Source organism: Capra hircus, chromosome 10, assembly GCF_001704415.2.
Source record: "Capra hircus breed San Clemente chromosome 10, ASM170441v1, whole genome shotgun sequence".
Taxonomy (NCBI): domain Eukaryota; kingdom Metazoa; phylum Chordata; class Mammalia; order Artiodactyla; family Bovidae; genus Capra; species Capra hircus.
The window spans coordinates 72,984,336-73,008,334 of record NC_030817.1 but is presented as its reverse complement, the minus strand read 5'-3'; the positions used below and the strand labels follow the sequence as shown (position 1 = coordinate 73,008,334).

The window sequence follows — 23,999 nt, the reverse complement described above, 5'->3', positions numbered from 1 at the left end:
CGGTGTTTGTTTTGGCTGTTTACTCATTTGCAAAAGTTCAAATTCTATTCTTTGAATTTAACTTATTTGCCTGCAGCCGCCACAAGCCCCGCCCCTTCCTAACACGTACACCTCAAGCCCCAAATTAAAGTAAAATGTATTAATTTGAAAATGAGGCATTTTCAGGATAGCTGTGAATTTTGTGGGTTTTGAAAAAATTGTTGTAACAGGTAATTTACATTGTAGCATTTCCAGTCCCTTCATGTAAATTTATTTGCTGCCTGAAATGAAGTCTCTATTTGGCAATTTGTATGGAGACCAGGTATGTTTTTGTACTGAGGTTAGAGCCAGTTTGGGGTCATTTAAAACCTGTAGTCTGTGATTCTTGCTGAAATTATGTGACTTGACTGGGAGGTAGTGGAGCTTGAGTTAAGGTATCAACTAATGTTGAAAAAATAATGGGACATATAAACAAAACTGGTCCCATCACTTCATGGCAAATAGATGGAGCAAAAGTGGAAATAGTGACAGATTTTATTTTCTCAGGATCCAAAAATCACAGCAGATGGTAAATTAAGATACTTGCTCCTTGGAAGATAAGCTATGACAAATCTAGACAGTGTATTACAAAGCAGAGACATCACTTTGCCGACAAAGGTCCATACAATCAAAGCTATGATTTTTCTAGGAATCATGTATGGATTTGAGAGTTGGACCATAAAGAAGGCTGAGCACTGAAGATCTGATGCTTTCAAATTGTTCTCTTCAAGACTCTTGAAGAATCCCTTGGACTGCAAAGAGATCAAATCAGTCAATCCTAAAGGAAATCAACCCTGAATATTCACTGGAAAGACTGATGCTATAATATGTTGGCCACCTGATGCAAAGAGCCGTCTCAGTAGAAAAAACCCTGATGCTGGGAAAGATTGAGGCCAGGAGAAGAAGGGGGTGAAAAAGGATGAGATGACTGGATGACATCATCGACACAATGGACATGAGTTTGAGCAAACTCTGGGAAATAGTGAAGGACAGGGAAGCCTGGGGTGCTGCAGTCCATGGGGTTGCAGAGTTGGAGATGACTTAGCAACTGAACAATAGCAACAACACAAAATTGGGGTAGGGATGGGAGGTGAGGATATTGGTTTTTATAAAAAAGGCAAACTATGAACTTGGAGCCTCCAGCACCTGGTTCCACCTAGAGTCCTGTTGCCTCCAATTACTCAAAGCTCCCAACTACATCTTCCTTTCTGAAACTTCACTTACTGAAGACATCCTCTGTCCAAAATCCGGGCCCCACATCTCTGTTCTCAGTGATGTGACAAGTTCTGGGTGTCATTCCTGTGGGTGAGGGTCTCTAATGAGTATGAATTAACACATGGTACTCTGCTCCTGTATAATATCTTTGCACATTATAGAATTCCTGGGATAATAATTTTAACTTAAGTTCATGACTTCACTGACAGGAGTCCCTGGCCCCCTGGGGTACCAGCCAAAGAAACAAGCAGGCTACGTCAGGTTCTCAGGTCAGCAGAAAGGGCAATGGCAGTGATGATCCAGGTAGGCAGGCAAAAATCAATGTAAGGAAGACCTCAGAGGCCAAACCAGAACCAAGGAAATGGCTACAACCTTCACAGTTAGAGACTGAACATCCAAGGAAATATCTTCCAACACAAAAGAAAATAAGGGATATCTGAAAGTGAAGTGAAAGTGTTATTCTTTCAGTCGTGTCCAACTCTTTGCGCCCCCATGAACTGTAGCCCACCAGGCTCCTCTGTCCATGGAATTCTCCAGGCAAGAATACTGGAGTGGGTTGCCATTTCCTTCTCCAGGGGATCTTCCCCACCCAGGGATTGAACCTGGGTCTCCTACCTTGCAGGCAAATTCTTTACCATCTGAGCCACCAGGGAAGGATGTCTGCAGAAGCGTAGAACAGGGAAGCACTGAATGGGTGAGCCAATAGGTGGAATCAACAGCAAGCCCCCATGATCACGGAGGTGGTCCTCTACCCCGGACTTAAGCTCTTTGATAAAGCTTGAGTGTGACAGGGGAAGCAGGCCACTGGGAACACACTGAGAAGGAAGTGTGAATAAGGCGCAGCAGAGGCCATGATGGATCCATTCTGAACGAGATGGAGATGGGAGAGGTGATAGGGCTTGGCACTCCGCTTGCCTGGAGTTGTCTCCTTTCTGAGGTTCTGCACTGGTCAGAGGAGCAGAAACCTGGCTCAGGAATCCAAACATTTCATGTGTCAGCCCCCTTGTCAGTAGATTAAGACAAAGGAACTGAACTGGGGTCAGAGAAGGCTTTGGGGCCATGACAAAGAACACTCCCACTTGGTCTTACTAATCGGTACCTGCATGATACATCCCTAGTTCCCTTTCTCCATCCAAAGCTGCCGTAAGTAACTAAGCATTTTTATAAAGAGCTAGCATAAGCATTTGTTTTGGACAAACTGTGATCTCTTCCCAGGACATTCTTTTCTGAGTTTCTAAGCAGCTGTTACCTTTTTTTCTCTCTTTTTATTGTTTCTGAATTCTAGCCTTGGGAGGAGAGGGCAGGTGGTATGTATGTTGGAGGAAGGAGGGGCACTTGGACTAAATCTCCTGCAAACATTTGGTATACAGTGTTTCTGGTCTGTAGTCTTCCTATCTCACACAAATATTCCCAACTTCTTCCTTTTGTATTCATGTCATCTCTGCCTGGCAATAGTTAAGAATAAAACCACATCCTCACATAATGCCAATGGGAATGGATCAATACCAGGAGGAAGCTGCTCTGGGAAACAATCTGGCAGCTTCTCGAACAGTTCCACAGAGCTATCCTATGACCCAGGTGTTCCAGGTCTAGGTATTGATATATACCCAAAAGAAATGAAAACATATCCTCCCACAAAAGCTTGTACTCAATGTTCCAGAGAGACGTTAATCCATAATAGCTAGAAAATAGAAATTTAAGTGTCAATTTAAAAAATTATACAACATCAAAACCAATAAAAAATGCTTAGCTACTTATTCGACCTTCATTACTTAGGATAAACTAAGGGCCAAGTGCCATATCCAGAGCTTGGGCCCCCTGGCATGCTGGAGGAGACACAAAGTCGGTTGTCACAAAGTGTGTAGAATTGGAAGCAGCTCCCGCTACCGAGGACAGTAGAGAGGCAGCAGCCACGCAACACTGAAATCATAGATCACAAGTTCCTTCTGAACCTTAGAAACGGCAGTCTTTCTTACCCACACATGGTACCGAGAGTGAAGAAAGCATAATTCAAATTCAGTCATGAACCCAGGCTTACATTTTAAAAGAGCCTTAAAAAACAATTTTAAAAAGTTTGAAATGGCTTCAACCTCCCCACCCACTCTACTAACCAAAATTTTAACTAGCACTACTGATGAAAAACAAATTTCATAGCCCCTTCTTTACTTGCAATAGTAGATAGCAGTGCTATCCTATAGAAATAGGATGAAAGCTACATAGTTAATTTTAAATTGTCTAGTAGCCTTAGTTCAAACAAATAAAGAACAGAGGAAGTTTAATTTTAAAAAATGTATCCCAATAAATGCAAATTGCTATCATGTCATAAATAAGAAGGGCTGATGAGATATTTTGCATTGTTTTATTTATTTATTTATGGTATTGCCTTCAAAATCTGGTGTGTGTCTTATATTTAGAGTACATCGCAATTCAAACCAGGCATCTGTCAAGTGTGTGGCAGCCACCCGCGGCTGGGGTCTACATGGACAGCTCAAGTTAGAGGTATGCTGTGCAAAAGCAGGGGCTCTGCAGTCTGCCTACCTGAGTTTGAATCCTGGCTCCATCATACTGTATGACTTCATCTATAAAATGTGGATACAAATTATATCAATTTTAAGAGGTTGGTACGAGGATAAAATAAAAAAGGATGGGGGAAGGGATAGTTATGGAGTTTGGGATGGATATGTACACACTGTTATATTTAGAATGGAGCTCTGCTCAATGTTATGTGGCAGCTGGATGGGAGGGGAGTTGAGGGGAGAATGGATACATGTGTATATGTGGCTGAGTCTCTTTGCTGTGCACCTGAAACTGTCATGTCATAACATTGTTAATACAAAATACACCCCAATACAAAATAAAAAGTTTAAAAAATAAGATAATAATGAAATGCATAAATAATACAAATGAATAAATGAAGATAATTAAAATTTTAAAAATTAAAAATATTTTTAAAAAATAGAAAAATAAAATAATAAAGTAAAAAAATAAAATAGACCTTGTAAAGTTTTTGCAGGATCCTGGCAAATGTTAAGTGCTTGTCATTTTACAATGCATGCACTCCATGCTTTAAACTTTATGTGATCCTGGACAAGATATCTTTACCTTTTAAAATATTCATTTTCCTTTTCTGTAAAACAGGGGTGACAGTAATGCTTCATTAAGATGAACTGGTACAAACACAGAACTTAGTAAATGTTCTTTTCTTTCACCTTGGCTTCAGGTGCCACCAAACAGAGAAATGGCCAAAAGATCAACAGAACAGCCACAGAAGTAACTGGCAGACTCAGTCGTCACAGGGGAACTGCAGGCAAACATGCAGATGGCTCCAACCTACTCCGGGCAGTCTGAGAGGGCCCACACGACGTGTTTCTTTTGTAGTGCCTGTACTTGAAGCCTTCTGACAGCAAGCAGGCTCGCTGTTTCATATGCTGATGGAGGATGGAGTTTCATCTTCTGTGATATGTCCCTGCGTATGCCCAATTCAACAGATGGCCATTCAGTATTTTAAAGTTACAGCCTTGACTTGATTCTCTTGGTGTTAATAAGAAGAAAAACAAATAAACTATTCGTGTGTTATAAAATTCAAAAACCTCTGGTGGTAGTGGCTGTGACTGCTTTCCTACTCTGGGTTTTTTTTTTTTTTTTCATATTTAATGGCTTATACAAGATTTTGAGAAGGAAAACTTAAAAATTTTAATTAGAACCATATCCTAAATATCCTTCTGCTCCTCTGCATATTTGTTTATTTTTTCTTAGGATTGATTTGTTAAGAGTTTTGGAATTACCGGAGAAGAGCTTTTGAGGATGTTTGAAATCCATGATTCAAAACAGGGAGGGTCCCAAGAGTGATAGGATTGCTTATGACACCAGAAGGATCCAGCCATTTCTCAACCCAGGGGCTCAGAACCTTCCACCCTGGCTTCAAAATGCTGTAAACCCTCCCAAGGTTTTAATGTCCCTTCATGCTTTAACATTCCAGAAGGCTCTTTTTTTAATAATAAAGCTGCCGCGAGAATCACAGTGAGCTTTAGATGACACCAAGGGCTCAGCCATTCCTCCCACCAATGGAAAGGGAAATTTCAGTAAGACATGAACAGTACTTGATTTTACCTAAAGGGACTCACATCTCTGACTCCTCATTTCTCCAGGGAAATCAATAAAACTAAGGGTAACAATTTTAAAATGAAATTTTAAAAAATGAAATAAAACATCACAAAACACCCTCTATTGACCTAGGCCCCCTCATGACCCAGACTTATCTCTATCACCATTTCTTTCTCTCAGAAAGTGGCAAAACCCACACCTTTAAAAAAATACAGGAGTTAATGCTGATATGATCAATTAAATAAACAGAATTGAGTACAGATGTCTTACCAAAGGGCTTCCCAGGTGGCACTACGGGTAAAGAACCCATCTGCCAATGCAGGAGACATAAGAGATACTGGTTTGAGCCCTAGGTTGGGAAGATTGTCTTGGAGGAGGGCATAACAAAGCACTCCAGTATTCTTGCCTGAAGAATCCCATGAGCACAGAAGCCTGGCAGGCTACCACCCATTGGGTCACACATAGTCAGACGGGACTGAAGTGACTTAGCATGCACACACTTCTTACCAAAGTGGAAATAAATATCCTGAGAATCTTCACAGAGATTTTTCAGGATACTCATGTTATTCTAACTATCTCAGTGGCATCAGGCACATTTTAGGGAAAAGGAACCCTGATGGATGAATGTACTTTTAATTCATTTGAAGGCAGTGATTTTAGATTTAAGGGACTTTGCAGTGGGTTGGGAAGGGGTGCCCAACCACAGAGATGTCGTTTAAACCGCAAAAAGGCTTTCATTCAAAAACCCCGAATTTCACTCATATTGATGCCCATTCCCCATCTGATGGAGGGAGAGGAGAGACTCTGAAAGGAAGACGGCTCTCTGAGGCCAAAGCTGGAGACACAGATAGAGGCTGAGATCCCTCAGGCATCCATCCCTGGCCCAGCCCACGGCTGGGAAGAAAGAATGGTCTCGGGATTTATTATTATATACTTTGGAACTGCATATCCTGAGACTGTGGTCTCCTTACTGTGAAGTGAAGTCACTCAGTCGTGTCCGACTCTTTGCGACCCCATGGACTGTAGCCTACTAGGCTCCTCCATCCATGGGATTTTCCAGGCAAGAGTACTGGAGTGGGGTGCCATTTCCTTCTCCAGGGGATCTTCCTGACTCAGGGATTGAACCCAGGTCTCCCGCATTGTGGGTAGATGCTTTACCGTCTGAGCCACCAGGGAAGTTCCCGTTACTTATTGTAGTTACTCCTTACTCCTTACTGTAGCCTCTGTCCCCTTCAGTATTCATTTTTTTTTTTTTTAATTTGGCCACACAGCTTGTAGGATCTCAATTCCCTGACCAGGGATTGAACCCAGGCCACAGCAGTAAAAACCCAGAATCCCAACTACTAGGCCACCAGGGAATTCGCCCCCTTCAGTATTCTTTATGTACAGCAGCTACTCAAGACGTATTTGTTGACAGAATGGCCTCCATTTGGTGAGACTGGTGTAACTAAGGGGTTCAGAAGCAGGATATGTGTGATTTATACAAATAAAAAAATTCTAGCAGGACACACATGATCAGGGATCTTGCTATAACTGTTCCTAGAGGTGAACTGACAGTGAAGTGAATGAAGCTGAAGATTCAAAGTCTCTCGTTTGCATAGATTGCTTCCAAGGCCCTGGACCTAATTTTGTAATTTGGTACTATTTGTCTTAAACAGGGTTTCCAAATTACATAAGCTTCAGGCCTCACAAAGCTTGGATCTGTTCTGGGCTTGTTCTTAAAAGCCATCCGTGAATGCCATCGTGGCGTTTTCATCTGCCATTATTTTAACTCCTACTGATCCAAGGCAAATTTAAATCATTTAGCTCTGGAACCCTGGACAAATTAGGCCTGGGTTTCCTCACTTCTGGAAATGACAGGTGACTCAGTAGCATTCCTCAGATCCCCAGAGAGAGAGATGTGAAGTGAGGCGCAGTGGGAAAAGAAGGCGGCAGAGGACGCGAGCCCTCAGCTCCACGCCTGGCTGCACTGCTGGTCGCTGGTACGTCCGCCACCTCAGCAAGGAACTTCAGGACCACAGTGTCCCCTGCCATGAAACAAGACAGGTGGACAAGACGCTCTCTGAAGCCCCGTCTCATCATGCGCTTCCCTAATCTAAGCCAGGGGCCACACCTCTCACCCACTCTCACCAGATGCTCACAATAGCTCCAGGGAGTATTCAGCGGAGAATTCTGGCGAGTGTCCGCTTCTAATTCAGTGTTCTTTCTGCTATATCCCATTAAACCTATTTGCCAGCCGAGCAGTATTTAAATAAGGCTGATGTCATTGTTTTTGATGGCCTTCAAAAATGCACTCTTGTCACGCCGAGTCAAAGACGACGCTCTGACATGAACCAGCCTTGTAGCATGTGGTCGTGGCGACCGTAGCGTGCAGCTCCCTTCCCAGGAGAGGCGCTGGATGTGAAGCTGCAGCTGAAAGAGACGGTCTGCAGGAAAAGGTCATTTTGGTCTCATGCCTCCATATTCCAGACCAGGTTCCTTTTTCTCCACTACTTCACTGCCCACTGCCGACGGCTAGACAATCATTGGAATCACCCGGGGCATCAAAAAAAAAAAAAAAAATAATCCTCAGCAGCCTCAACTCCCCAGAACTACCAAATATGAATTCCTGGAGTTGTTGGTTAGTTGCTAAGTTGTGTCCAACTCTTGCGACCCCACGGACTGTAGCCCACCGGGCTCCTCTGTCCATGGGATTCCCCAGGCAAGAGTACTGGAGTGGGGCGCCATTCCCTTCTCCAGGGGGTCTTCCCGACTCAGGGGCCGAGCCGCGTCTCCTGCGCTGGCAGGCGGACTCTTTACCACTGCGCCACGTGGGGAGCCCTCTGGAGAGATCCGGAGCCAGGAGTCTTTGGTTCCGTAGGCTTCCTAGGTGAATCTGTTCATCTGTCACATGAGAGTCTTGCTGTTGTCTGTCGTTTTCTCTATCCCAATAGGCCTGGAAATGCCACAGCGCTTGGAACGGCCTATCCAGCTATGCTGACGCCTCTTGCTACAAAGTCAACCGGGGCAGTGTTGGCTGGGACAAGTAGTAACAACCAGAGAATAGCCCTTTCACGAGAGAACACCCGTTGTACAATCCTGTTACATGAAGTGTCCAGAGTACACAAATCCAGACAGACAGAAAGTAGGTTAGTGGTTGCCAGGGACTGGGAAAGGGGGATTCGAAGTGAAGAGAGGGGGTGGGGGGCAGAGATGGAGGGGGAGTGACAGCTAAGGGGAAGGGTGATAAAAATGTTCTAAAGTTGATTATGGTGATGAGAATATGCTGAAAACCATCAAAGTGTATGCTGTAGATGGGTGAATCTTATGGTATATGGATTATATCTTTATAAATAAATAAGCAAATAACCGGTCCTAACCTTCCCTTCCTCTTCTGTACACACATATAAAAACACATACACACACCAGGCCAACTTGTGGTCACTGGCAGGTTAACTCCAAACACCCAACAAGCCTCTGTGTTCGACACTCAGCCTCTTTAACACCTCACTCACCTGTGACCACTTACACTCTCCTCTCCCTCCCGCACCAGACACCAAAATCGTCCCAGGCCGATAGCACCACCTGGTGGCCATCACAGGAACTCTCTGACCAGGTACTTGGGCACTCCCTTCTCATACAGTCTGAGGACCTCAGGCATAAGCCATTCTCTCCTCTTTTCTGCTTCCAACTTCAGGGTTCGATTCATTCTAATTTAGGTAATCAATTATTTATACACAGGCATTCCCTTCCTCTCTTCTCCCAATCCTTTCCCAGAGTCCAATCCCTCAATTAGCGCTAAAAAGCGTAAGGAACTTCAGTTATGAGCCTGCACTGTGAAGAAGGCAAAATCTGAAAGTGGGTAGACACTGCTAGATTTACTAGACAACAACACATCTTATTAACAAATATTTCAGAGAACAAGAAAAGCAAATAGCTATATAATAGAAAGATGGTCAGTTTTATTAGTAATCAAATAAATACAAACTGAAAGAGATGTCTTTTTTGCCTGTTAAATTCAAGGATTTGTAAGGTAATCATAGTTAACAAGTGAAATAAGATTCCCACAAACAAGAGAGAGAGAGAGAGAGAACAACCTTATTAGTCGAACATTTACAGAAATCAATCTGATACTATGCAAGAAATGGAGCCTAAAAATATGCATGGAGTTTGACCTAATTTTTCTTTTCATAGAAATATATGCAATTATATATGATTTTCCAAATCATCCATAATGACCTTTATTACTTTTATATTAAAAATTAATATAAATAATTAGTCCATACCATCTAGAGAGTCTTTAAGTGAAAGTGAAGTCACTCAGTCATGTCCGACTCTTTGCAACCCCGTGGACTGTAGCCCACCAGGCTCCTCCATCTATGGGATTCTCCAGGCAAGAATACTGGGGTGGGTTACCATTTCCTTCTCCAGGAGATCTTTCCAACCCAGGGATCGAACCCAGGTCTCCTGCATTGCAGGCATATGCTTTAACCTCTGAGCCACCAAGGTACCCCCAAATATCCTTTTGAAATGTGCTGCGGCAGGAATCATAAAGCCTGTAGAAAACTGGTTCTCCACAGGGGGCGGTAATGATCCACAGGTGACATTTCTGGTTGCCATAAGCAAGGGCGTTCTGCCAGCATCTAGAGGTGACCCTCAACAAGAGGAGTCTCTGGCCAATATCACAGGTCCTGAGAATGAAAACCCTGCTCTAGAGTCAAACTCACATGATTTGAATCTAGACCCATATCCCCCTTAGCTGGTCAGTCCTGCCCAATTAATCACTCACCGACTCTACACCTCAACTTGTCCTTGCAAGAGGAAAGCATCGCATAGGATTTCTGAGGACAAAAATGTGTGTGTGTGTACATATATATACACACTACACACACACACACATATGTTTATCTACCTGCAATGCAGGAGACCCACCAGCAATGCAGGAGGCCTAAGTTTGATCCCTGGGTTGGGAAGATCCTCTGGAGAAGGAAATGGCAACCCACTCCAGTATTCTTGCCTAGGAAATCCCAGGGTCAGAGGAGCCTGGTGGGCTACAGTTCAGGGGGTTGCAAGAGTTGGACACAACTTAGCAACTAAATCACCACCACCACCACATATATATATAGTGTCTGACACATAGTAGATACAAAATAAATCTTAGTTCTCTTCTCCTAACACATTTAAAGAAAGAACACTATTATGTATCCCACTAGTTGCTTCTCAGCCCGTCTGCTTAGATTGGAGTGAGGCTGATGGTCACCATGTGCTCTCCTTGGTGCTGTAACTGGGGGTAAGGGATGAGATCTGACTCATCATTAACCACAAATGAATGCCCCGAAGCAGGGTCGGGAGGCCTGGGTGGGCGGGCAGGCTGCAAAGACAGCTGTGTGGGTACCAACTGCTCTCTCTGCTCAAGGCCTGGATCTGGAGAGCTGAGAGTGGGCTGACCGCCCCCTGCCTGCTGCAGGCATGTCCTGCCGTCACAGCCCAGACCCCTAGGCACCACAACTCTTCCTGTAAAAAAAGCTAGAGGTGATGACCAGGCTCCAGAGTGCTGTATACAGACTTGGTTCAATGAGAACCAACTGCCAAAATTCTCTTCACTGACCACACATGTGGGGAGGGAAAAAAAAAGTCCTTCTGATATTAGCATAACGCATCATTTACTGTCAGAAGAACTGCTCTTGTTCCCATCCTTTTGGAAACATTTTCAGGCAAGAGCACCTGTATTGTTGCCATATTTTTGCACACTCCAACGACCAAGGACTATTCAGAGTCTGGACAAACTCAACAGATGACCCCTCCCATCATCTGCTGAAGGATTAAGAAAAAAGAAGAAGAAAGCAAGACACCCACTGGTTCAGCTAGGGAGACGGGCGTCTCTGGTAGTTTACAGCAAAGGGACTCCTCCCAGCAAGCCGGTCCACTCCTGCTGCCTGGGAGGAAAACGTTAGTCACCCACATCTCATCCAAACTGGGCTGGGCTTGTTGACAACAGGCCTGCTGAGTCCTTGGACCGGGAAGATGGTACCAGGAAGGTCCCCTGGGCCTCTGCAGGGCCAGCCAGTCTCCTGGATTGACTGTCTCCTCGGCCACAATGTCTCAGGCAAAGATAAACTCTGACAGGCCTCCATGGGAGAGGGCCAGTGGTGTCCTGAGCCTGCCGGGGAGCCCCAGGGGAAGGGCCCATCACCACAGTCATTATGGGCCCTGGGGGAGCATCACTCTGCCTTGCTCAGGCCAAATGCCATGCCAAAGCTCTCTTCCCACTGCACAGGGTCACCTCCCACTGGGCATCAGTGTCCTCTGAAGTGCTGGGAAGGGTCAGTGTCTGCTCCCCCAGGGGCTTACAATCCAGGGTGTCCAAGGGAAGAACTACCCAGGACAGTGAAGCGCTAGAGGAATGAGCGGGTCTGCAGGTAGATCACCCAGCCCATGTTGAGCGTGGTGGGAGGCAGGCTCCCTCTGTTCTCTGACGTCCACATGCGCTGAGTGACTGAAGCGACACCCACCTCCAGTCCCTGAGACTCCAACGGTGCTGTCCCTAGTGTGCATGTATTTGACCAAAACGCAAAGCTGTACCCACCCCACCTCCACCCAGTACCACCAGCCCACTGCTGCCTCCAGGGCACCTCCAGACTCGGGTGACCTTTCTATCTGCCAGCAGACAGAGAGCTCATTGGACGCTCTGCAGACAAGGGGACGGGCTGGGGAGGCAGGTGCTTCCCTGGGGGAGTTCAGGGCCCTGAGCCTCACAGACCACCTGCCCCTGTCCTCAGAGGCACTTGCAACATTCTTTGTATACATTGTTTTTTTTTAAGAGCTTTTATTTCTTTATTTGGCTGTACTGCTTGGCACGTGGGATCTTAGTTCCCCAAGTCGGGCTCAAAGACATGCCCTTTGCAGTGGAAACACAGTCTTAACCACTGGACCACCAGGTTAAGTCCCCCTAGATCCCCTTAAAGAGAGAAATTCAGTGGCAACCTTAAAAGTGTCCAGCCTTCCTGCCACCTCCTCCCCACCCCTAACCATCCTGCACTCAACACATTCTAGATAAAAAAGTCTATTTCCTCCTACCTCTTCCTTCCTGAACTTGAGTCCCTCTGATCCACATGCTCCCTCCTCAAGGAAGCCCAGCTCAAGTCCAACTGGCCTGCTACATCTTTCTGACCGGTGGGGGGCAGGCTTACTCCCCACTGTTCCTGTCATGGTGACTATGAGAACTATATCCTGGACCCCCAGCTTCTATCCCAGCCTGTGGAAAGCGTGCATTTCCATTCTTACATCCCTTTTCCTCATTTAGACTTTAAGCTGCTTAAACAAGGGCTTCTGGTTACAATAAGAGAACACGGGCCCAGCCACTAACCAGCAGCTCCTTGGACATCAGTTTGTGTTTAGCCCGCCCACCCCACTGGAGCTAGCAGGTGTGTGAAAACACAGCTCATCATTCCTGGTCTTGCCTGTGTTTTCTGATTCTTATCCTTCAGGAGGGCTTCCTAGGTGGTGCCAGTGTTAAAGAACCTGCCTGCCAATGCAGGAGACGTAAGAGACGTGGGTTCTATCCCCGGGTCAGGAAGATCCCCTGAAGTAGAAATGACAACCCACTTCAGCATTCTTGCCTGGAGAAGCCCACAGACAGAGGAGCCTGGCGGGCTACAGTCCACAGGGTTGCAAAGAGACGTGCATGACTGCAGCGACTCAGCACACACGCGTTCCTCTGGAGGCCCCGAGACTGAAGCGCCGACGGAAAACGCATCCAGGGCTGCGAAAGCGAGGGCAAAGCCTGTCCAGTGCTGCCGCAGCCCCGGCTCTCGGGGAAACGCCCCAGTCCCTCAGGTCAGAGTTTAACCTTTACTAACAGGTTAGAAGATAATGGCTGACTCTTAACTAGTTCACAAAGATCCTTTGTAAATACATTAGATGTATGTTGGTTGGTTTGCAAATGTCCAGGCCACCGTTCCTGGCACATAGTAACATGCTTGCTCAGTCACTTCAATTGTGTCCAACTCTGCAGCCCCATGGACTGCAGCACGCCAGGTTCCTCTGTCCATGGCGAGAATACTGGAGTGGGTTGCCATGCCCTTCTCCAGGGCATCTTCCCAAGCCAGGGGTCGAACACTCACCTCCTTTGTCTCCTGTATCGGCATGCAGGTTCTTTACCACTAGCACTACCTGGGAAGCTCAAACGTGTAGGCACTCAATAATTACTCAGAAAGTTCATAAAAGTGGAAAGATGTTAAATGGTATTTTGATAGGATGCATGGTTCAGGGGAAGTGTACTGATCACGGCCTGCCAGTCACGTCCATGGAAACACAGACATGTAGACAGCCTCCTCTCAAGCCACTGAGAACACGCTTTCCAACCCATCTGCACACCATTCTCACACCAGCGTCTCCGACATGCACATGAGCATGCTCTGGGCTTGGCAGGTGACTAAACAGCCAGTCTTCCTGACCTTTAAGATGGTTCTATAACCCACGTCCCAGCCAAACACAAGACTTTTATAGCCACCCAGGAAAGAAGTGGAACAGAGCACTGTTGAGTATGGAAAAGTCACTCTTTACTGGTTTTCAGGAACCATCCATCCTCACTGCAGACACAGTCACTGACTCCTAAGGTAACACTGATAGGCGGCATAGCAGTTTATAAGGCCAGAGGTCAACTGGTTCCTCCAAGTCTAACAGGCAACTATTGCAGGCAGTTTTCCCCAGGCCAAGTCAAGGACACAGGGAACAGGAAACACGGGATACCACCGAAGACATACCACCTTCCAGCCCTGGAGACATTCACACCTGGAAATCCATACGGTTGAATGAAAGCAGTAACACCCATGACAGCAGTCCTTCCCACTATGAGTAAAACTTCATATTGCCCAAACACTTTCATATACCTGATTTAACATGACTATTATATCGACCCCGAGAGAAGGTCTGGGCAGCTCACCTCCGTCTTCAGACTGGGAAACTAGACTTCATAGAGTTTAAGGGACTGACTTAGTGCCACGCAGCTGGTCTGAGCCAGGACCCAAACCCCTGGGGTTCAAGCCTCACCGTTCTTCCTGCTCGGCTCCACGGTGACCACGTCCCCCACCGTCCACACCACGTGCCCCTTCTGCTACTCCAGTCCCACGGCCTGCCTCGAGTGAAAGTCACGCTTACTTTTAACTGCAGTGCCAAGCTGGGATCTGCTAAACCCTCCCAGCCGGGTTCCATAGCTTTCTTTACGACCACGGTGCCCAAGGTATTTGCACCAATTTGTTCCAAGAGGGCAGTTTTGTCAGACGATTTGCTTTCTGAAGCTTCCTATCCGGGGAACACCATCTGCCCCAATTCGCCCGTGGTTTACCACCACTCCCAGCATCATTACAGCTTCTCAGCCAGATATCACAGGATTAGCCAAGTCGATGGGGATGGAAGACAGCTGGCTGGAGAAATGCAGTCAAACCTAACACAGCTGGCTTGCCAGCTAAATTGAAAAGCTCAAGCGGTGTAAGCAACATCCACTTTTTTTTTTAACGGTTAGAAAGGTTATATCAAATGAGACAGGGCTCAGGAAGGGATTTTTTGCAAACCATAGAGTATTATGTAAGATCTAGTTACCATTTTCCCATTTCCCGTATGCGTGTGATCCGCTTTTCCCGTTATCTGTGGACATCACGCCCTGTGGTGACTCAGCAGCTGCTGTTGCCACACCCTCTCTCCAGATGGCAAGTCTCAGGTGATGTGGGACAAGGTCGAGGTCCCAGTTTGAACCTGCTCTGGGCTTCAGACGGGACAGCGTGTCTGGGAGGACACCCACCAGAAGCCTGTGTGCACCAGGAATGAGATACCTCCTGAGGAAAAGCTCAGACTAAGGGAAGAAGGAGTCTGGCTGGCCAACCAGAGGCAGGGACAGTGGGGCAGTGGGGCTGTGGAGGGAAATGGGGCTATCCCTTCTCCAGTGGATCTTCCCGATCCAGGAATTAAACTGGGGTCTCCTGCATTGCAGGCGGATTCTCTACCAACTGAGCTATCAGGGAAGCCCCTTTCACCTTCACCCCTTTGGTGCCTGATGCCCAGTTATGTGTGTCTCCCTGTACGACCTCTCCTGTGAATCTATGGAGAGCACGGGGTTGGGGTGGGGTAGCGGGTTGTTGGGAACAGTGAGAAATAAAATGGAAAGCTCTGTTTCCCTAAACCTCTCTAGGATTTAGGGACACGAGGTACTCAGAGCAGTCTCCTCCTATCCATGCCACCCAACACTTTATGACAGACTCCCTGAGGCTGCAGCTGCTCAGTGGTTGGGGTCTGGAGGATGAGGTGGTGCCCAGCTGAAGGGGAGAAGAGAGGAAAGAGGGGAACATGGCCAAGTGCCCCAGGGTAGGGACCAGTCCTCTGTGTTCTGGATCATGCATGGATTTAAGACACTTGAGCTGAGATCCTAAATAAGCAGGTGGGAGGAAAGCCAGTGAGTATTGGATTGTCAGGGTTCAATGCTCAAAATATACTTACAGGCTAGATGATCTGAACTAAGATAACACCAGTTTCACCTGCTGGCATCTCAGAGGTCAATGTTTCTAGCACGTGTATTGTGAGAGGTTCTTTCAAAAAACATTCCGTGAGCATCTATTACATGCCTGGCCCCGTCTAGGCCCTGCATACAGAAAAAGCAGGTCAGACCCTGCGTCTGCTCCTGCAGATCTCATAGTTTGGCGGGGAAGGGAAGCAACCCTTTATCATAAATGCCACTTCACAGGCAGTCTATATGGAGCAGCAAATTCAAAAGGTCAACAATGAGCCCAGGAACAAGGATCATCCCTAAAGATAAATCTGTTTCCCAGTCTGGCCCAAGATCAAGCCTGTGCTCTACCAAACCATTAATCAACTAGCCTAAGAAGTAGCATGCTGTGTACAGCAGGCCAGAACAGAAGAAGGGTACACCAGGGCCTAGTGCGTTCGAACCACGTTCAAATACTAAATGCAACCCTGGAGAAGTCACTTCTCTGAACTTTGCCTTCCACCTCTGCACAATGTGGCAAAGAATACCTGGCCCTCTCGATGGAATTAAGGAAGTGATTGGGGTGGGGGGGTGAGCATGAACAGCCGACTCATTGGCAAAGACCTTGATGCTGGCAAAGATTGAAAGGAGAAGGGGAAGAGGGAGACAGAGGATGAAATGGTTGGATGGCGTCACTGATTCAACGGACATGAACTTGGGCAAACTCCGGGATATGGTGAGGGTCAGGGAAGCCTGGTGTGCTGTGGTCCATGGGGTTCCAGAGTCAGACTCAACTTGGCAACTGAACAACAATAACAACAACAAAGCATGAGCTTCACTGCATCCCGACACACTTCTGCCTCTTCCCTTTTTGCCCAGTTGAGGAAAGACCTAAACCCTGGCCTCCACCTGAGCTCTTGGTTTCATCTCCTCCCATATCCTCAGGAACATTTACCCATCAGTCATCTGCCCTTCATCCCACAACTTTAACTCTCTCTCCATCGTGTGTGCATGCATGCTCAGTTGCTCAGCCATGTCTGACTCTTTTGCAACCTCATGGACTGTAACCCACCAGGCTCCTCCGCCCAAGGGATTCTCCAGGCAAGAATACTGGAGTGGGTTGCCAGTTCCTTCTCCAGGGGATCTTTCCAACACAGGGATCAAACCTGTGTCTCGTGCATTGTAGGCAGATTCTTTACTGTCTGAGCCACCAGGGAAGCCCCTCTCTCCACCAGCTCTTGCTAATTAGCACTTCGACAAGTTCAAATCTCTAAAACAACCTACATAAAAACCTGCCTCATCTCTCCGTCACCAACCCCCTCATCCTTCCACAGCCGTTTCACAGTCTTCCCCCGACAGCCCGACGTTTTGGAACAGCTTTTATACTGTGCCTTCTGTTTCCCGCACTGTGATTTCCGGCCCCCACTATTCTGCAGAACCTGTTCTACCCAAAGCCCCAGGAACTTCAGGGGGGTTACACTCAGGGTACACTCTGCACCAATGGTCCTGATTTCATACAAACTCTCTGCTAATTTTGACAAAGTCACCACGGCCCCTTCCTGAAACTCTCATTCTTTGTTTACACTGCACCTGTCTGGTTCTCCTTAATGCCCAATCTTGCTGGGTTTCCTTTGCAGATTCTTCTACCTGACCCTATAAACGGAGTCTTTCTGGGTTTTTCTCAGGTGTCTGCTCTTCTTAATTAATACTTGACCAGGAAACTTCATCCATTTCTATGACATCAGCTACCACTAATATGACAATGGCTCTCAAACCCCTCCCTTCCCCCAAAGAGCTCTTCTGTGCCATATACATCTAAGTACCTTCTGGACACCTACCCCTGGATGTCCCAGGACACCTTAAAAGCAACAGTAAAATAAGTCAGCATTTTTATCTCCTTATTCCCCTACCACCAGAAAAAAAACCCAATTTCCCCCTACTCCTTTTCAAATTCTTATCACTATTGGTGTCATTGCCTAAGATAAAAAACTGGAAATCATCCAGGGAAATATTAAGGATTTGAATTCAGGGGGAGCTCAACAGAACCCCAAAGGACATGAGCCAAACTGGAGGCCCTGCTGCACTCAAAGACAGCCCTTCAAGCCCATTGCTCTCATTGGCTCTCCCAGAATGAGGATAACCTAGAAACAGATTTTAGTCAAGATATCTGCCTCAGCCCCCACCCTGTCTTCCAACTGCAGACAGAGGCTAACCTGAAATTGAGAGGCTCAGGTCAGCTGATCAATGTTTAAGACTCTTCTCTCCAACCTGCATCTTCAGTGGCTCGTCCGCAAAAGATCCGCCCACAATGCAGGAGACCACAGCAATGCAGGAGATTAGGGTTTGATCCCTGGGTCAGGAAGATCCCCTGGAGAAGGAAATGGCAACCCACTCCAGTATTCTTGCCTGGGAAATCCCATGGACAGAGGAACCTGGCAGGCTACAGTCTTTGAGGTCTCAAGAGTCAGGCACGCTTTTTTAGCAACTAAACCACCACGAACCTTCAAATAGGCGGCAACTGGTGCCCCCTTGTGGTCAAATGGAGGCACTGCGGTTCCTTTAAGAGGCCAGAGGTTGACGAAATAGAGGCTCCTTAGGATCCACCCCTTTAAATAGACCTTATCTTACAAATTCTTTCTCCACCTGACATTTATTAAGTAAATAATTTTTGTTCTCTTTAAAGTAAAAATTTTTTTAATCCCCAAATTTAGCGTTATGCAAAGGAATTTTGGCATTTTTATGTTTGGCAATATTGATTTAAATTTATTTGGGATCCATCAATTGCCAATATATATAAATCCCTCAGTGGTTTGATATCTGGTGTTATCAGGTGGTCTAGGAGGGTAGGGGGAAATGAACCCGTGGCATTGAGCAGACCCCCTTCTACCTGAGGCTGCTATCCTAAAAACGGAAGCACATTTTCTGATTGGATTCATCAAAAGCTAACATTAGTGTCTGCTGGCAGAGCCACTTCTGACTCCCAAGCATCTCTACGTCATAGCTAACGCCTCTCTGAACTAACCTCTTGGACAGCTGGTGGCTTTCCTTGTTTCTGGGGAAAATATAACAACAGTAGCCACTTATCTATGTCATTTTTGACCAATGAGCCGCTTTGAGCCTGGGGACCCTGCTGAGATGCAAGGTGCACGGGGCTGCTGAGCTGTACTGCTAACTGGGTGAGTCATCCACAGTAATATCAGGGAAGGCCATTAAAGGCTGCAGCTGTGCTCCTGGTACTCCACAAAGTGAGAAAAGGCTGGCCTGATTCAGTTGTAACAGCACCCGCTTTTCGCATGTGAGTAGGCTAGAGCCCCACTTTATGTATAAGAAAACCAAGTTTCAGGAAAGTCACTGAGATCACATACAGCTTGTAAAAAGTATGCTTAAGACTCAATCTGGAAAAATAAACTACCATCCAAAAAAAAAAAAAAAAGACAACTCAGGATTTTCTTTCCATTAAAGCACGTTTTCTTCTCTATAAAACAATAAGCTGGTGCCTGTTTCTCTTTACTCTGTATCTTTGTTTTGCTTTGGGTTACTAATTTACACATTTGAAAGCTATTCCTTACCAAGTCATGATTAAGGTACCTATGGAGAAGTGAAAAATAACCTCCAACTTCTTAATGTTTTGGGCAAATGATTCCTCTCCAGTGACCATCTAGAGCAGGTCAACAAGGAGACTGGCTTAATAACTGGGCGGCTGGGTACCAGGTTTCAGGAATCCTCTTACATCTATATGCTTCAGGTCTAGTAGGCCCTCTGCTGGGTTCATTCCATAACTGCAAAAAGCCCCCATTTCTCAATACGCCCCTGTACAGAAGGTAGGAAAGTTGCACCCTGGTGATCAGTCATAGTCAAAGTAAACAGATGTTTTGACGAGCACATTATCACTGAGTTCCTGATTTTTAAAAGAGAGAAGAGAAATGGAATATTTTCCTTGAGCTTAAGGGGAAGAAGTCTCAAGAGACCCAGGTGTCAAATAGAATATAAATTCTATACTCATATACTTACTGCTGCCAGGTATGTTGTTGTTCAAAGTTGTATCCAATTCTTTTCCAACCTCATGGACTGCAGCCCTCCCTCCAGGCTCCTCTGTCCATGGAATTCTCCAGGCAAGAATACTGGAGGGGGTTGCCATTTCCTTCTCCAGGGGATCTTTCGAACACAGGGATTGAACCATGCCTCTTTCGTTGTAGGTGGATTCTTTACCCTCTGAGCCACCTGGGCAGCCCACTGCCAGATATATTGAGTTTCTAAATATTTATTCAAATACACATTCATTCTTCAAATATTTACCAAGTGCCTACGATGTGTCTGGGTATAAAGCAGTAAACAAAAGATGCGGCCTCGTGGAACTGACATTCCAGTGGGAAGACAGACAATTAACAAGCAAGGAAACAAACATTCATTATAAGTTTTTTTAAACGCTAGAGTTTAAAAAATACAAAAGGGGACCATGGCAGAGAATGGGGAGAGCTACTCTGGGCAGTTGGGCAGGCCTCTCTGAGCAGATGACTTTGAAACTGCAGCCACACCAGCCTCCCTGCTCTCATCTTGAGGTTTTTTGTATTTATATTCTGGGTATTCTTCCTATAAAAATTAGAAAACCTTTCTAACTTGGTCCTTCATAACAAAATACTAAAATAAATGCTGAAGGAATATGGAAGATAACCCATGCATCTTTCAGACCCCTGGGAATTAGCAGGAATGACTGTCTGAGCAGAGAGAATGCAAATAAACAAGTGAGTTGAAACAATCACAAACTCACATAAGAAAATATTAGACCATGCGATAACTTAAATGGCAAAGTCCACAACAGGAAACAAGTCACTTTGTTTCCTCTTCCCTCTAAAGTCTTTGGACTATTTTCTCTGTTAGTTTGCATTCAAGCTGTAATAGGCAGAATTCTATGATGACCCCCCCTCCCCCAAGATTCCCACCTGCTGGTGCACATGCCCCGCATGAACCCTCTGCCTTCGAGCGTGGGTGAGACCTGGGAACACAGTGGACTATCACTCTGTTGACAAATGACAAAGATAAAGGACCATCACTCCTATAATTATACTGAATGATGATTAGCAAACTAAAGGGACAGTCTCCCTCTGGCTTTGAGAAAGTAAGCTGCCCAGTTGTGAGAAGGTTACAACCAACCTGAGGGACCCCGCTGACAGCCAACCAGAGAAAGGGGCCTTGGTCCCACAAGAGCAAAAAATTGAATTCTGCCAAAAACCTAGATGAGTTTGGAAGAGAACCCCAAGCTCCAGCCAGAGCTGCATCTCCTGTCAACACCGAGATTTCAGCCTGATGAGACTCTGAGCCGAGGGCCCTGCTAACCCATGCCCGACTCCTGACTAAAGGAAACTCTGGTGTAACAAGTAAGGGTTGTATTAAGCTGCTAAATGTCTGATAAATTTTTCACGGTAACAGAAATCTAGAACACAAGCTGGTATTCATACCTTCCACAGACACTGTTAGAAGAGAGCCAACATAGCTGTGACCTCACACTGCACGCATGCTAAGGTGCTTCATTCGTGTTCGACACTGTGTGACCCTGTGGACTACAGCCCACTAGGCTTCCCTGTCCTTGGGATTCTCCAGGCAAGAATACTGAGCGGGTTGCCATGCCCTCCTCCAGAGGATCTTCCCAACCTAGAGATGGAACCCACATGTCTTACATCCCTTGCACCAGGTGGGTTCTTTACCACTGGCGCCACCTGGGAAGCTCACGACCTCACATTACCCCAAGGGTAATAAAAACAGTTTTTGATTCTGAATTGTTCTAAGCCACGCTTTCATTATCTCTGTGCCTTTTTACTTGCCATTCCCTGATGAATTCCTATTCAAACTTCAAAACCCAGTTCAAACATTGCTTCTTCAAAGAAGCATTTCTCTAGAGCCACCACCTCCAACTACACCCAAGCAGAATAAGTTATACTTTGTTCTTCACTTCCATGGTAGCACCTTGCCTGTATATCTGTCAAAACACTGGCCCTGACACACTGTAATCACCTCTCCTCGCCCCTAATCCCAGACAAGAATCCTCTAGAACAGAGCTGTCTCAGAGCCTCCTGCACGGTGGAGGGCACAGAGCAGGTGCCAAACAGCTGGCTGCTGAGTGAAGGTAAGGAGGCTCTGGATAAACACAGGCTGCTGATGTCCAGGGATTTGCTGTTTCTCTTCTGCACAGATGATCAGGCTTCCAGTATTAACGGAAACCTGGGAAACTGTCTCCATGACAACAGCTGGGTGACTAAACAGCACTTATGGTTAAAGGGGCAGATATTCACTGTCTTGAAAGAGCTGGTCTGAAATGGGTAGGTGTGTTTGAAGCCACAGGTAGCAGCAGGTGCTGGGCAGGATTCAGATTCACCCCAGAAGGGGTGGTGTGAAGCTCTGTCTGATTTGTTCCACCTCAAGCCCTGTGCTAGGCTGGCATGCTTTTGATTCAAGTCATCTGCGTTAATCCACTCCTGAAATCAAATGTCAGTCACATAGACAACAATCCCACGGAGTTAGTTTTACTCAGTGGTTTAGAACTATGGGTAACACGACAGAAATAAGAATCATATGTCAACAATATCCACGGCATTCCCTGGACCCTCAAGGCAGATAGCTGTTGTAAGAAATTATGGACTTAGGCAAAATTATACAAAATTGATGCACAAGAAATAGCATTTGCTGGATGTGTGTTTTGACAAAACTCAGAGACAGAATTCACATGTTTTCTTCAGACCCACTCCTGTGCACTTGTGTTCTCTTGTGTTCAAATGAAATCAACCATGCTCTGGCTCTAGGGCTCCAGCTCAGTGGAGAAAGAGAACATTCAGAATCAGAGAGAAAGCCAGGCATGGAAATAAGGCACCTGCTCTTAAAAGCTGCTCAGGACCTAGACTCCAATTCTCTATAATTAAAGCGCTAAGCAAAAAAGTACCACTTTCTAATAAAAGTATTAAAAATATATTGCCAGAAACTCAGGAAAACTCAAGGGGGCAATGGTCTTACCACCATGAAACAATTAAATTAACATTTGTTATACTTTAAGATATATTTTTAAAGTTTTTGACCCAAAGTCTTAATGCCAATACGTCATTGGCTCCTTCTGGGTTTATCTGATGTCGTCCTTAAGAATCGAGTCAGATCCTTTAGGTCCTATATTTTGAAGATCTTTTACAAATACCAGCTGGCAGTGGCTCAGAGGTAGGCAGCTGGGGATACAATTTCCCAAAGATCAGTTTGGGGAGAAGATGTGGGATCTGGGTTCTAATCTTTTTTTAGTGACAACACTAGATGTTTCTTCATTCACTTGATAAATACTAATGTATCAGGCTTTGTGCTAGATGCTAGGGCTACAGCTGTGAATGAGATAAGGTCGCTGTTCTCACAGGACATATTCTTATGTGTCTGCATGTATATGTTGTATAGTATAAGAAGAAAGGGAAAACAGGGAGAAAGCAGAGTTTCTTCACTATGTATTAATTATTTTACTGCTAATAGAAACTGCTAATACTGGAGGACAGGGAAGCCTGGTGTGCTACAGTCCATGGAGTTGCAAACAGTCAGACAGAACTTAGCAACGGAACAACAGCAATGATAGAAACTAACTGGCAGAACACAGCAAATACCTTCGATGCTCTGTGGGCCCACAAGGTTCATGGCCTGGTGCGCTGGGTACTCTACCCGCGGCCTGGCAATGCCCAGCTGCTCCATCACGCCATGGAGCAGCCTCTGGATATCTGTTTCTGAGACCCGGTCTGGGGTCCTTGGGCTATAAGCAGCTGTTGGAGTCCATCCAAACGTCAGCCATAACACCAGGCCAGACAGCATGGTAGAAACCATCCTGGAGACCATTTTTAACCTGCAGAAAAAAGACCACGCACAGATCGATTGGCCACAATCGTCAGCTGTGATGATGCAATCATGTGATTCCCTCCAGGGAGTGATTCAAGGACTGCCCAGAGAGAGACTGCAATGAAAATTTTTAAGGGTTTGCTTAGGCCTTACGTGTCCACGCTACCCAGGACATCAACTGTGAGAAGGTATTAAAGAAACAAAACTGTCTGGGATGGCCAGTTCCCTGTGTCCTCACATCCTGGGAAAGACTAGACTATGATGGCAGTTCTGTCATTTTTTATTGTCATTATAGCTCTCTGGAAGTTCTGCACCATTCCTACACCACCACTCTCTCCTGCTTTTAAACAGAAACAAA

At 45.9% G+C, this 23,999-nt stretch overlaps 1 protein-coding gene across 3 annotated transcripts in view; it reads right to left on the bottom strand.

The window, feature by feature from the left end:
- The window catches only part of SCG5 (secretogranin V), a 55,098-nt gene that overhangs the window by 29,820 nt on the left and 1,279 nt on the right, over positions 1 to 23,999 (bottom strand). For all 3 annotated transcript variants that reach the window (XM_005685459.3, XM_005685461.3, XM_005685460.3), the window contains exon 2: positions 23,416 to 23,648. In XM_005685459.3, the coding sequence (XP_005685516.1) occupies positions 23,416 to 23,641 (226 nt within the window). In that variant the 5' untranslated portion in view covers positions 23,642 to 23,648. The remainder of the gene's footprint in view (positions 1 to 23,415; positions 23,649 to 23,999) is intronic.